At 40.6% G+C, this 13499-nt stretch overlaps 1 protein-coding gene across 1 annotated transcript in view; it reads right to left on the bottom strand.

Annotated features, from left to right (window-relative positions):
- Nucleotides 1-338: 338 nt before the first annotated feature.
- Nucleotides 339-13499, bottom strand: part of Slc28a2 (solute carrier family 28 member 2) — a 29413-nt gene continuing 16252 nt past the window's right edge. The window contains exons 3-17 of the mRNA XM_076849398.2: nucleotides 13046-13137; nucleotides 11588-11771; nucleotides 9922-10063; nucleotides 9263-9376; nucleotides 8866-8943; nucleotides 8381-8461; nucleotides 7522-7602; nucleotides 6151-6276; nucleotides 5938-6068; nucleotides 5339-5507; nucleotides 4951-5148; nucleotides 4258-4339; nucleotides 2933-3031; nucleotides 2618-2729; nucleotides 339-456 (exon numbers count right to left, since the gene is read on the bottom strand). Of these exons, the coding sequence (XP_076705513.1) occupies nucleotides 339-456; nucleotides 2618-2729; nucleotides 2933-3031; nucleotides 4258-4339; nucleotides 4951-5148; nucleotides 5339-5507; nucleotides 5938-6068; nucleotides 6151-6276; nucleotides 7522-7602; nucleotides 8381-8461; nucleotides 8866-8943; nucleotides 9263-9376; nucleotides 9922-10063; nucleotides 11588-11771; nucleotides 13046-13137 (1807 nt within the window). The remainder of the gene's footprint in view (nucleotides 457-2617; nucleotides 2730-2932; nucleotides 3032-4257; nucleotides 4340-4950; nucleotides 5149-5338; nucleotides 5508-5937; nucleotides 6069-6150; nucleotides 6277-7521; nucleotides 7603-8380; nucleotides 8462-8865; nucleotides 8944-9262; nucleotides 9377-9921; nucleotides 10064-11587; nucleotides 11772-13045; nucleotides 13138-13499) is intronic.

Below are 13499 nucleotides of genomic sequence, written 5' to 3'. Positions count from 1 at the left end.
AGTTCCTCCCACCCCTGTCCTATGACACATACTAAATCATTTTTATAGTACACAGCATTGTACAATTTTTAAGGTGCCAACAAGGAACAAGATTTTTTTTATATATGGTAATTTTTTTCAAATAAAAACTGAAGATGGCTGGAGGAATTTCCTCTTTGGTGCATCCAAATAATGGAAAGATGAATGCTAATTTCATTATTGAGATATAGTGAACCAAAATGAATCTTTTACACTTACTATTATAGATATTAGTGAGTTCTTCAAAGAATGGGAAACCTGAGTGCAAGCCTTCACCATCTGTTAAGATCAAAACTGTTATGGAAATGGACCAATCAGCCTTAGGCACAGATGGCATTGGTGTACAGTTCACAGCAGTTAGCAAGGGCTGAAGCACTGAACTCCGTGTCTTCCCAGGGACCGGAAAAAGAAGGTGGGTTGGTGCCATTCAGAGAAGTACTAAAATGAAAAGCCAGAGAGATAAAAAGAAGGCAACAAAAGGTGTCAAGTTTTACAAGCAGCTAAAAATGTTACCCCAAATATCACAAAAGCAGAAACTTACAAATGTATCCATCAGTCATAACTAAATAAATTGAATCAAATTAAATTTGTCATCTCATTAATATTAGAGATAATACCAGCAAGGAACCCTGTACAATGTCTCTGCTCCTGTGTCCAATTCCTAACCATAGTCCATCTAGATATTTTCTTTCCAGGTATCTGAGGCAAAATTTATGCCTAGCAATGATCTAGAATTAAATTTATCTAAAAAGTAAGGTGGTATCCCAAAGCCATTTTCTTCTTACAAAAGGAAAACGGATCAGACTAAATAAGTATAAATTAATTGGACAAAAACCTCATCTTTTTAGATTCTAGCTGCTAATGATGCTCAGAATGTGACTAGGAAATCCACTGTCATAAGAACACAGGGATCAAAAAAATTATGCCAGACCAATGATCTATCCAGCTTATAATTAATCTTTAATATTCATCAAAAGGGTTGGCTTTTTTTTCTTTCAGTACATTGGTTACCTTCTCTGCTGATAACCTCCAAGCAGGCAGGGTAACATTCATTAACTTGGTGTAATAATTTGTTAAGCAGCTAGCACCTGAACTTCTACCTAAATAGTGAACAGGTCATTTAATGATAATTTCCAAGCCATCTCCAGCTCTGATTTCCCTCATGAACCCCAGGTCCCAAGGTGGCTTATGATAGCTTTACATGGTGATCCCACAGGTACTTCCAAGTTAACACAACCAAAATGGAAAGAGGCCATAATCTCTCCCCTTTACTCCCATTCTGGAACTGGTCCTCTTCCTCTCAGTAAATGACTGGCACTTGGGTCTCCTTTTCCACAGCAGAAAGCTACTTTCCTTTCTCTTCCTCACCTTACCCCTTCCTCCTTTCTAGCTGATGACCAATCCTGTTGATTCTACTTGGTCTCACGCATTTCCATTCTTAAAACCACTTAGGATCAGCTCCTACCATCTTTCACTAGAACTATTATAATAGTATGTTTATTGGTTTCCCTGATACTCAAATGGCTACCAGAAAGATCTTTTGAAAAGCATACCTGAACATGTCAGTGTTCAGAATTCTTTGGATCAAAACTAAATTCCTCAGCATTTTTGGTTTGTTTGGTACCATGGATTGAACTCAGGGGCACTTAACCACTGAGCCACATGCTCAGCCCTTTTTTGTATTTTATTAAGAAAGAGGGTCTCACTACATTGCTTAGAGCTTCACTAAGTTGCTGAGGCTAGCTTTGAATTTGTGATCCTCCTGCCTCAGCCTCCCAAGCTGCTGGGAGGCATGCAAGCCTAGCAATTCCATAGCATTTCATCCAAGACTGTCTTTTAGCCTTCTCTCCCAGAACTCTCCTCACTTACCCATAAGTCACCACGGGTACATGCACCTTTGGCTTTGACAACATTCTAATTCCTCAAATTATTCCTTTTAACTACACTTTTATATATCATACTAGAGAGACAAATACCACAAGATCTGCAGAAACATTCCAATCTGAAGTTAAAAAAAATCTAGTCTCACATTAACAAAAAAATAAAAATAAAAAGTACTGCTATAAAATATTAAAGAGTATTAATTATAAAACCTTTTTTGTATGTCTCAAAACTAGTTCTTTTACCTTAAATTATATATTATCTTTTTTTCATCTAGAATTTGGTAAATATGTTCATTTTTACACAATGTGAACACATCATGATTTATAACTTCAACTTTGTCCTTTCTCAATTGTCTCATTTCTATCTGAAGAAGCCCACGATCTTTTAGCCACTTAGGACTATAGCTAAATCTTGACCTGTAACATATCTATATTCCAACCATAATCAATATAGTCACTTACCAAAGAAAACACCCTTTTATTTCTTCCCTTACCCCTCTATCCTCAGTACCCACCAATATAGATAGAAACTGTTACCTGGGCATAATAGGGCTAATGCCAAAGCTGCACTTAAGAGAAAAAGCATAAATCTAGGCCATCACCAATGCCCATGTCTCCTCTCATTCACTCAGTCCACTCAGTCCACAGGACTACCCTCAAGACCTTACTCCCACCCCCAGAAACTGCCTTCAGTGAGCAGGGGTCCTGATGCTCACCTCTGAAAGAGCTCTCTGCAGCACACATAGGTCTCATAGGTTCTATTGGTGAAACTTGTGTTTAGGAAGGAAACACAGTCAGCTTCAGCTCCCCTAGGGACATAGAGGATTCCTGGATAAACAAGACCGAGATACTAAGGCAGAGATTCGACACATGCTCATCGAGGCTTTTTATTCTTTGCTTATAGACTAGGAGCCCTATACATTAGGTGCCTTTTCTATGCATCTATGGAATGAATGGTTAGTCAATATTCTGAGAGATATGTTGTCTTTTGCTAGAAGTGATGTCTTCCAAGAGACCAGTCTGAGGCTTACCTGCCATACAGGCACTGATAAAGGACACACAGGCCCCTGTGAAGAGGGCCCTAATCACAATCTTGGACAGGTCACTCTTCCGTTGGGGTATAATTGATGCTGCGGACAAAACAACATGGTAATTAGCTATCTGCCAGGAGCCCCCACTGGGAAGAATGCAGAGGAGAAAAACGCAGCAGGTGACTAGCTTCCTTACCAACAACCACCTATGGCTGACCAGAGAAGTGTGCATATACACTATCCTATGGGATCCCTAACTCCGACTTCAGTGAATCTGTGATCACACCCAAGATATATCTGAATCAAGCAAGGCTTTGGATTATTTCAAATGGGTGCAAATGCCTGGTGCTTCCCAGTTGAGGTCTGCACTCTTAAGCCTGCACCAGAATTAGAAGGACCATTTTGAGCCAGAGGACTAAGGAGGACAACATTTACCTGAGCCACACAGTCCATATCCCACGCTAGAAGTCCTTCTCATAATCAAATAGTAATCAGGCATCAAATTAACGATATAGACAGGGATTTAACAAAAGGGTCAAAATAAGGAGAAATTATTTTGCTTTCAATGTTCAATCAGCTACAAAATAAATAAGATGATTGCCAGAATGTTTGACATTTTTTAAAAACGGGCACTGTTTTCTTTTTTCTTATACTCCATTTCTTCTAAGATCCTTTTCTAACTTTAACTTTCCCAAACTCTTGAGATCTGCTAATAATTCCCCTGCCCCTACCCTCCAAGACCATTCCACCTTCTTCAACCATCACCCACATTCAGCAATATCAACAGCAACCTCAATAGATCTGTTTCTGCTTCAAATACTCACTCGTCCCACACCTGGTGACTTTCAGCCTTTAATAGAACACTTTACAACACTTGCCTTTACTATTTATATGTCTTCAGGTATCTAATTTGTCTTTTTGATTATTTGTGTAAATCCTGCTTCTGTGAAGACAGCTAGTGAGCAGCCTAATTCAGAAAGTACCCTAACTATTGACTAAAAAGCAAAGTATGCACTGTGCTCATTTAACAGTAAAATAGAAATAATATTATTGTAATATTTTCTCCATGGGGAACATAAAAATAACAACCACTTTTGGGGCCCCTGATAGGAAAAAAGCAAGTAAAACTCAGTTTTAAAGTTTGTAAAGGACTGTATGCAGAGCCAGGTAGCAATATTGATTTAGTTTTAAGTTAACTGCAGCCCAAGAAGAACCATTTCACATCAGCTTCTCTATCTAGTCTCAATGTATTCTGAGTACCAGGAACTGCCCACTACAAAAGTTAGGGTCTGGCTGGCTTAGTGGGGAGTTGGGGGACAACTCACTTAAGCCTCCCAGTGTTATTCCTATGGAACTAAGATTGGCAAATCCGCAGAGTGAATATGTTGTAATGATCTCACCTCTCACCTAGGAAAAACAAACGGAAATAAGGAGATAAATTCAGTCCCACATTTGCATTCATACAATCATGATGGAAGTTCCAGTCTTTCCCATACTGTTCTAAGGGAGGTACAAAGGATGCTTAGAAAATAACTGCTCCTTTTGCCAGGTATGGTGGTACATATCTATAATCCCCCCTATTTGGAAGGCTAAGGCAGGAGGATCACAGACCCAGGACAACTTAGGCCACTTAGTGAGACCCTATTGACCTTGTTTCAAAACAAAAAGGACTGGGAGTATAGCTCAGTGTGTGTGGCCCTGAGGTGAAATCTCCAGTACCAAAAAAATAAAATTGTCTTCCCTGGACTGTCCTCACTGTAAAGACCCATCGATTACATTATAGAAAGAAGTTTGGTCAGAGTGTGGGGGAGAAATAGCACACCAATCTCAGAATAAGTTGTTCAGGTACTGAAGATCAGGCTTCTAAGCACAAGTTATGCTTGCTTTGTGGGTAGGCCTGTGACTGTGGAAAGACATGTTTGTCTGAAACAAAATTTTTTTTAGTATCTTGCTATCTACCCTCAGACAGCCATGGCTGAAACCTCACACTACTTATGCTTTTCTAGATTGTCACTTACAGAAATCCACTGTTTCTCACCCTCGATCCACTCTTCCACTCCAGAGAGACGTTTGTCCTTGTATTGAGACAATTGCTGATAGGCCACAAACTCATTTATGAAAAACTTGATTCCCACTATCTCGGCCACTATTGGACAGTCTGCCCACTCTATACCCATCATGAAAACCATGGGCCTCAGGACATAGGAGCAGATGACCTGAGTGAAAGAGAGACAACCCAAGAAAAAACAAATAACAAAGGTTAGATACCAAGGGCCTTTTCTGGGGCCTTGGCCCAACTCTCCCCTCCCCCATTCATGCTCTTAGCTTACTATGGGCCAGGATGATGTGCCCAGTTCAAGCACTATTTAATGACAGAGTGACAGCCCAACAAGGATAATCCTTTACCTGGAAAGTGAGCCCGTGAATGTCCACCATTTCCCCCAGCCAGGAGAGGATAGCATTGATGAAGGCCAATACTGCTAAAAAGGCAATCAGGTTGGCTGCTACATTAGCAACAAGGCCTATGGCATCTGTGGCTCCATTGCTGGCAGCTTCCAGGATATTCCTCTCCTTCCTGTGCTCATTGGGCATATGGGAAGAATATGGTATCTAGAGCAGTCTCAGGCCCTCAGAGAACAGAAATCCCACTGTCCCTACAGTGCAGGATGTGGGTACAAGACCAATGTGAGACAAAGTGATGGAGTTCCTTAGGGGCCCTATTAGTGGAAATGACTCTGAAGCAGTATATAATGATGTAATGGCCATGAAACTGCACTGAAGCAGACAACAAATGGTACACTGGCATGCAAAAGGTAGTGGCAAATAGGAGGATTAAACCAAAGAAGAAAAATCAACATGACTAGCTAGAGGCAGAGATAGGCAAGAGCCAGGATGCAATCACATTCTTCCTCTCAGGGAGACTTGAAATCTCTGCCACCAAAGGGCCACTCTTGACTCTCCATATACCTGACCATCTCCCAAATTATATGCCTTCATGGACTCACCCATGAGGCAGTTTCATTCCCTCCACACTCTTGAACTTGGACTCTTCCACTTCTGGATATACCAGCTTGGACAAGGCAAGAGCACAAGGGGCGGCCATCACGGAGGCGGAAATCAAGGATGACGCATCAATCTGTAAATTCAGACCCAGGATCAGGGTCTCGGCAGAACCCAGCCGGTACTCACCCAGGAGTGATCCCATGGACCATGCCTACCCCAAAGGATATGAAGGCTCCCAACACAGAGCCCGAAATGGTGGCAAACCCTCCAGTCATCACTGTGTGTATTTCAGAGAGGGTCATGTCTGCGAGGTAGGGACGGACGAGCAGAGGTGCCTCTGTCTACAAACAAGAAGAAGACATTCAGATGCTAAGAATGTCTAGAGTGCCCATCCCAGCATAGGGACTGGACCCACTAGACACACATCCCTCAGTGTGAGAGCTGTTCAGTGAGACACAGCCCCTCTGAGGGGGGTCTCTGAGCTTTGCCTCAATCCCTCCCAACATCTGCCTCTCTGCCCTCAACCCCTAATCTGGTCCTGGCTGGCATTGTTCTTTCTCATTTCCACACATGTGTGTCTCATCTATTCATATTTTAATATGTTATAGAAAAGAAATGGCATATTACCTTTGTTATGTTCTCAATTTCTAAAGCCATGTACTTCCTGAATGAACTTATGGAATATAGAGCACTTTCTGAGTCTTAACACTAGATGCTGACAAAGTATTCATTAAACAAATTGCAAGTAAATGATCTAAGCCAACTCTTTATGAAAGAGTCAAAAGAAATGATATTTATGAAATATAAAGGTGCAACTATGGAAACTAAATCTAGTATCAACCTTAATTTCATGAGTACCAACCATGTGACTAGTGGTATACTAGATGCTAAGGATATTAATATAAATAAGTTCCTACTTCCATAATCTAGCATGGAAAAACGAAGCTGATTATGGATAATTTTAGCAAAACATGGAGGGCTAGTTCAGAAGTATCCAGAAGTACTCTGAGAACATGTCTGAAGCAGGTAATCAGTCTGAGCATTTAGAGGGCAAGACCTCAATTCTAACTCCCTTGTCAATTTGACAAGCCATTGTCCTTAACAATGAGCTGATAGGCAAAAACATACATTGAGTCTATATTTCACACAGATAATGTACCAAACAACTGTTATAAGGAAGAGGTTTAGTGTTAGCCCTGGGCAAGACAAGTTTTGTCTCCTTAGAGACCCTGGAAAATAAAGGTCATAGGGTATGACGTGGAAAAACCAAAACATAGATCAAATACCCTTTATAGCTCCTGAAGGGGGATAAGATTTGGACTATGACATTCCTCTAAATTCCTATGAAAAAGATGGATCATTCAGACTAAGTATGCCCAAGTAAATATTAGTAGACACTGAAGGATGAAAACAATGAGCTGAGTCCTCTTTGAGCTTCTGAGATTTCTTTCATCAGGAATTGGGTACCCCTCATAGTCTTCATTTATTTGACTTTTCATAAGAAAAGCATACTTTTGTGAACCTGATTTCTCCAAAGTTTTTAGTTCTCCTGAGAAAAGAAGACCACAAGTCCTCAGGGTACTTACCATCCCCACAAAGATGTTTCCTGCCACAACCAGGGTCTCTGTAGAGGTGGTTCTCATGGTGAACTGCAAAAACCAAGCGATCTAAAAGCATAGAGACCTAAACCATCAGTATTAGTAGGAATCTTGGAGAATGACTAGCAAAACCCTCCTTCTCCATTCTACTGATAAGGCAAATGAGGCCTAGAGAAGTTACAAACAGCCTTGACCAGAACTCAGGACTCTTGGCCTTTAGAACAAGTACATTAAAACTCAGTATGAAAGAGTGATCCAGCCCATCTTCTCTCCCTGCTCTGCCCCCTCAGACTACCTGAGGCTTGCTATAGTTTACATCTAGAATATTCTCCAAAGGCCTATATGTTAAAGGCTTGGTCACCAGCCAGTGGCATGACTAGAAGGTGACAGAATCTTTAAGAGGTGGGGCCTAGTGGGAAGAAATTAAACACTGGGGATGTGCCCTTAAAAGGGATATTGGAACCCTTGTTCTTTCCTCTTTCTCTCTTTGCTCCTTGGCTACCATGAGATGAGCAGCGTTGCTTTACTAGATGCTCCTGGCCATAGGTTCTGCCTCATCACAGGTCCAAAAACAATGGAGTTAAACCACTATGGCCCGAAACTCCTGAAACTGAACCAAAATAACTTTTCCTTGTTTTAAGTTGATTTTCTCAGGTATTTTGTCACAGTGATATAAATTTAACACACCATTTGATATCCACCATGCTTGGGATGATTTGACTTTTCACATTGATTCAAACACTCTACATCCTACATATAAACATTATTCCAAAGTGTCATCTTCCATGGCCTTGACAGATCCCAATATAAAGACCCATCTCTCAACCAGAGGAGGAAAACAACTCACCTTCTGAACTACCCATTGCACAAGGCCCAGATAGTAGAGAATGGACGTCATACACCCAAAGAAAAGGATGACTGGTAAGGACTGTAATGAGAGTGGTAGACAGCTGGTGAGATATTACATTGTATGCGCTACATATACCATAAATAAACTGTATTTCAGGCCTCTAAATTAAACTCTTGAATTCCAAGCACATCTGATACAGTGTAGTCTAAGAAAAAAAAATTCAAAATGTATTACAAATCTACTAGCCCATCTGTACTAAACCTCAAGGAGATATTTTCTAAACCTCCCCCTCCTCATTTTCAGGATGGTAATGATCAAAAGGCAATAAATAAATGGATGATGTTTTCTTTTGATGGTATTAAACCATCCACTTAGGATCCAATCAGCATGCAGCTTGGCTGATCTCCTGGACATACATTATCATCTTCTGCTTTACTTCCCAACCCCTCCACTATCATTCCTGTCCATAAAATAGATCCAACCTGAAAAGCAAAAATATTTTGGATCAGCGTATCTCCAAAGACAAAACTGGAGCCAGCCACAGTGTAGTTCAGGAAAATCTGAAAGGGAGAAAAATACAAGAACAAAGTGAATCCAGATAGGACATAGGCAGAGAGAGAATCCACCCCATGGATGATTAGGACCTACTGCTGCTACTGAGCCTGGCTCCCTTTGATGGCCTGTGAGCAGGCTGTGTCCCCAGCAGGTAGCTTCTCTTCACTCACATTCTTAGTTGTACCCCAGGATTCTCTCTCCTTTCCCAATCAGATCTCCCACCACTATTATTAACTAGGCACAGCCTTCCTGCCCATACTTCCCTCAAATCTCCTTTCTTTAGGCTTCTAAAAGAACTAAGCCCTTACGTGTAATTTCCCATACCCGTATTTGATCTCCCAGCCATTGAAATGCAATAAATCCTGGATAAGTTCTGATGACCACGATCCCAAAAACAAACTGAAGACCCAGGCCCCAAAACACTGTCCTCCAAGACACCTGTAATCAATAATAAAATTATTACAATGTGAGTTCTAGAGCCTGCTAACCATTACCTGGTTGCAGTTTTAAAATGGACACATGAACTCCAGGTAGAACTAACCCAGGATGTTAATAGTAAATCTGGAGTAAGTTTGCACAGAGAGGAGGGGGATAGTAAGGAAAAATGGTACAGTAATTCAAGAGCCACATGTATCCTTATGGTTTTCCAGAAATTAGAGGACACTTAACAATAACATGCAAATAAATTTTATAAGCCAATACTTTAGCTTTCTTCACTTATTTTTTTTATTCTTACTTTAATGCTGGCCTAGACCCACAAAATTACATTAAGATTCACTAATACATCACAACCTGTAATGTATAAGTGGCCTAAAGTGGCCTAAACCCTTTGTGATCTTTAAAACTTCTCTTTGGAATAAAACTGTCAAAGAGACAAATTCTACAGGTTGTTATAAACTTAGTTCTATGCCATTGTAATGACCACTTGATTCTTTGTAATTAGTACTTGGCCCCTGTTCTGTGCCAAAATACCCAAAACTTACTGCACTATGGTGTTTGGAGCAGACAAAGAGGATGAGGATAAACATGCAAATTCCTGCAAAGGAGATCAGCTGCTCTGGCCTTTGTGCTGTGTCTAGAACCAGCCACAGGATAAGTCCAACCACACAGGCTCCTCTGAACACCCTAAAGAAGGAATGCCAAGACTGTGTCATCCACTGAGTGAATGAATAACAATTGACTTTACCTCTGAAAAACAGAAGTTCACCCCAAGGAAAAGTGAAATAATTCAATAGTTCATTGTTGACTGGACACAGAGATATACTAGGAGAATCACTCATCTGGCAATTCACTAGCTTCCACCTCTTTCCCCACAACTTACTCACAGAATGAAGTTTCTAACTAGAGGACATAAATCCTGTGACTTCCCTTTCCTCAAGTTTCCATATCAATAACATATGGTACAAAAATTCATTCTCAAAGACTGTTCCAATGAATGACCCAAATATTAAAAACCAAAGGAGGAAAATGATGTTTTAACCCCTACCATGTGTCTTCACCCAGTTTCTAACCAGTCCAAGGGTAAGAGTAAAGACTTAGTCACAAATCAACTACTTCTGGTCTTGTGGTATTTCACGTACCAAACACATTTGATTAATACAAAGACTGGTTACCTCATGTCTGAGTGTTAGAATCCTTCAAGTTCAAAGGAAAAGGATCAGAAGGGAGATCATGGATGAAAACAGAACAAAAAGAGCACACTGTTCAACTGAGATATTATAATGAAAGACATTATAGGTCAGGGCTGAAATTCAGATCTCTTCTCACTGTAAAACCATTTCACTTCAAGTGCATAAAATCTGGCTTCCAGAATCCATCTTGCTAGTAAATAAGGTCATTTTAGCTCTATCCTTTCAGTGTCAAATAAATCAATGATCCAAAATTTAGATGGTAGTTTAGTGTAGTTTCTCCAAATCATCACTGTTGCAAACATCCTTAATACCTATTTTCTCTGAATCCATTGGAAAATAGGAACAAAGAGGAACTTTATAGAAAGTTCAGAAGTTATTCTCTCACTCCTGGCCTATAATCAAAGTATACATGCATGTCATAGCTAGATGAACTCCATCTGCCGTGGAATTCAGTTCAGTATACCTGAACACTAAGTTTGTTCCTTAAACTATAAAGAGTTGTAAAAGATACCAGTGTGTGACAGAAGTCTAGAAGGTGAGGGAAGAAAGGCTTTAATGTATCAGAGAACTAGGGGAGATGACCACAAACTCAACTGGATAGTTTTCTGAAGCTGCAAGCCTCTTTGTTCTGATTACTTCATTGAAGAGGAACATGTTTCTTCTCATTTCTGACATAGGCCCTGATGAGAAACAGACTGAAAATCTTCTCTGGAACTGAACCCCTCCTGGGTTCACCTAGCAATATAGAGACCCAAGGCTACAAGAAACCCAACTAAGGTCCAGCACTCAGAGGCCTGTTGCTGTATGTCCCCTGCACTTTGCTTTTGTATAGTATAGAAGAAGATCTGAGAGACCACTCAGGGACTGTCAGAGGAAGGAGAGGAAGAAGAGGAAGAAGAGGAGGGAGGGGAGGGAGGAGGAGGAGGAGGAGGGGGAAGGGGGAAGAGGAGGAGGAGGGGAAGGAGACTTGTGCTTGGGATAAGTTGTAGGACCAAGGATATTGAGATTCACATCTTACCATTTCATCCAAAATCTCAGGCGTGAGTTTTTAAAGGGTTTCAGACATCTCATTAATTTTTCACCAAATAATTTTTTCAGAAAGTTGTGAACCAGGACAAAGATCACTAAACAGGTAAGAACAAACAAGGCCAGTGCCCTCTGGAAATCCAGGATGCAAGCTGCTAGGAAGTAGGCAGCATAAGCTAAAAAGAGAAAGTACAGAGTAAAGGTCAATGAAACAGAGCTTCCTTGGGATAAAAGAAGCTCCAGTGACGAGTGTCTGGGACTCAGAGCAAAAAAGCCCCTCAGAGACCACGCCACCCAGCCCTACCATAAAACTGTGCTCCACCCCTCAAGGTCTGAGTAGAGGCTGTTTTCTTCTTGGGATTCCCAAGAACAATCCAGTTTATTTGAAGATCACCTATTTTCACCTGTCCCAAGAGAAATCTCACGCCCCTTTACTTTATCTGATAAAGTCTCACCATATTTCCATGGAGTGTGTTTCATCAGCATCCACTCCTCAAGCCAGTTGTCTCTTTTTTGTGTGTGTGGAGGAGGTTTTAGGGGTGCCTAATCACTCAACCAAATCCTCAGTTCTTTTATTTTTTTACTCTGAGACAGTCTCACTAAATTGCTTATGGCCTTGCCAAGTTGCTGAGGCTGGTCTTAAACTTACAATCCTCCTACCTCAGCCTCCCAAGTGACTGGGACTATAGGCATGCGCCACCGCACCCAGCATCAGTCATCTCTTTTTGAAACTTGATTACCCTAGTCATATTAAAATGTTTAAAGGCCAAACTTTCCTCTTGAGCAAAATAATGTCAACAGGGGGCTGGAAATGTAGCTCAGTGGTATAGCACTTGCCTAGCACATGGTAGACCCTGAGTTTGATCCCCAATATCGCAAAAAATAAACAAATAAAAATTTTTAAAATGTGTAAACAAGGCTACTACTAGGAAATACAACCATATGGCCCTCACTCCATGGCTCTCTGACTCACCTCAGAATATAATTTTTGTTTTCACCATCCCAGCTGCCTTTGACATCAAAGCCCCATACATCACTGACAGTACATTCTAAACAAAGGTTTACTGTCTTTTAAAAACATATTTTATGATTGATTTTACTTGTAAACCAACAAATAAGTAATGTCTATTATAGGTTTCTCTTGCAAAGACTACAAGAAATTGTGTTCTCCATCAAATCAAGACATAAAAAAGAGATAAGCTCATATTCTCTGAAATATTTTAAGTCTGTCAATACAGTTTTGAAAATAACTTATTCTCAGATTTTACTTTTTCATGTAGGTGCAATTCAATAAATTATGGTTCACCTACAAGTAGTTAAGAGCTGTACATCAAAGAGCCTTTAGGTCAGTTTGTGAGTCAAATTGCTTTCCACCTAGTAATCATCTTGACACAGGTAACATTCCTCAAATGACTGTGTTTCTCGCTTCCATGAATTCTCATTATCTCACCCAAACACAACAGGCCCAACAGGATCTTGTTGAACAAGCTGGCATGTCTTCTGCAGAAACCTCTTGCCTTGATAAAAGTCTGTACATTCTTCCTGATGAGAACACAAAAGTTAAGATGCAAGAATTATTACAGCCCATTTGTGCTGCTTTTCAAATCTACCTGGCCCAAGGCAGAATTTGCTCTTACTCAATGAAGAAAGATGATTCAGCTAGGAGGAAGTGAATGTCCCAGTCACGCCCAAAAGCCAGTGTGCCAGGTCAAAATGACCCTACCTCAGCCTAAACAAGCAATGTCCTTAAATAGTTTCTTACCACATAAGTGGATAGTGGTCATATGGGATCTACTCTCTCCTTGTTCCCAAAAGCTCAGCTTCTAAATTCCCAAGAGGGCCTGTTCTTTCTAGAGACAACTTGGCTATCCCTCTTTAAGAGCCACACAAACCCATAAACTTTA

Source organism: Callospermophilus lateralis, chromosome 3, assembly GCF_048772815.1.
Source record: "Callospermophilus lateralis isolate mCalLat2 chromosome 3, mCalLat2.hap1, whole genome shotgun sequence".
In the NCBI taxonomy this organism is placed as follows: domain Eukaryota; kingdom Metazoa; phylum Chordata; class Mammalia; order Rodentia; family Sciuridae; genus Callospermophilus; species Callospermophilus lateralis.
The sequence above is the reverse complement of the archived record's forward strand: the minus strand, read 5'-3'. Positions and strand labels throughout refer to the sequence as shown.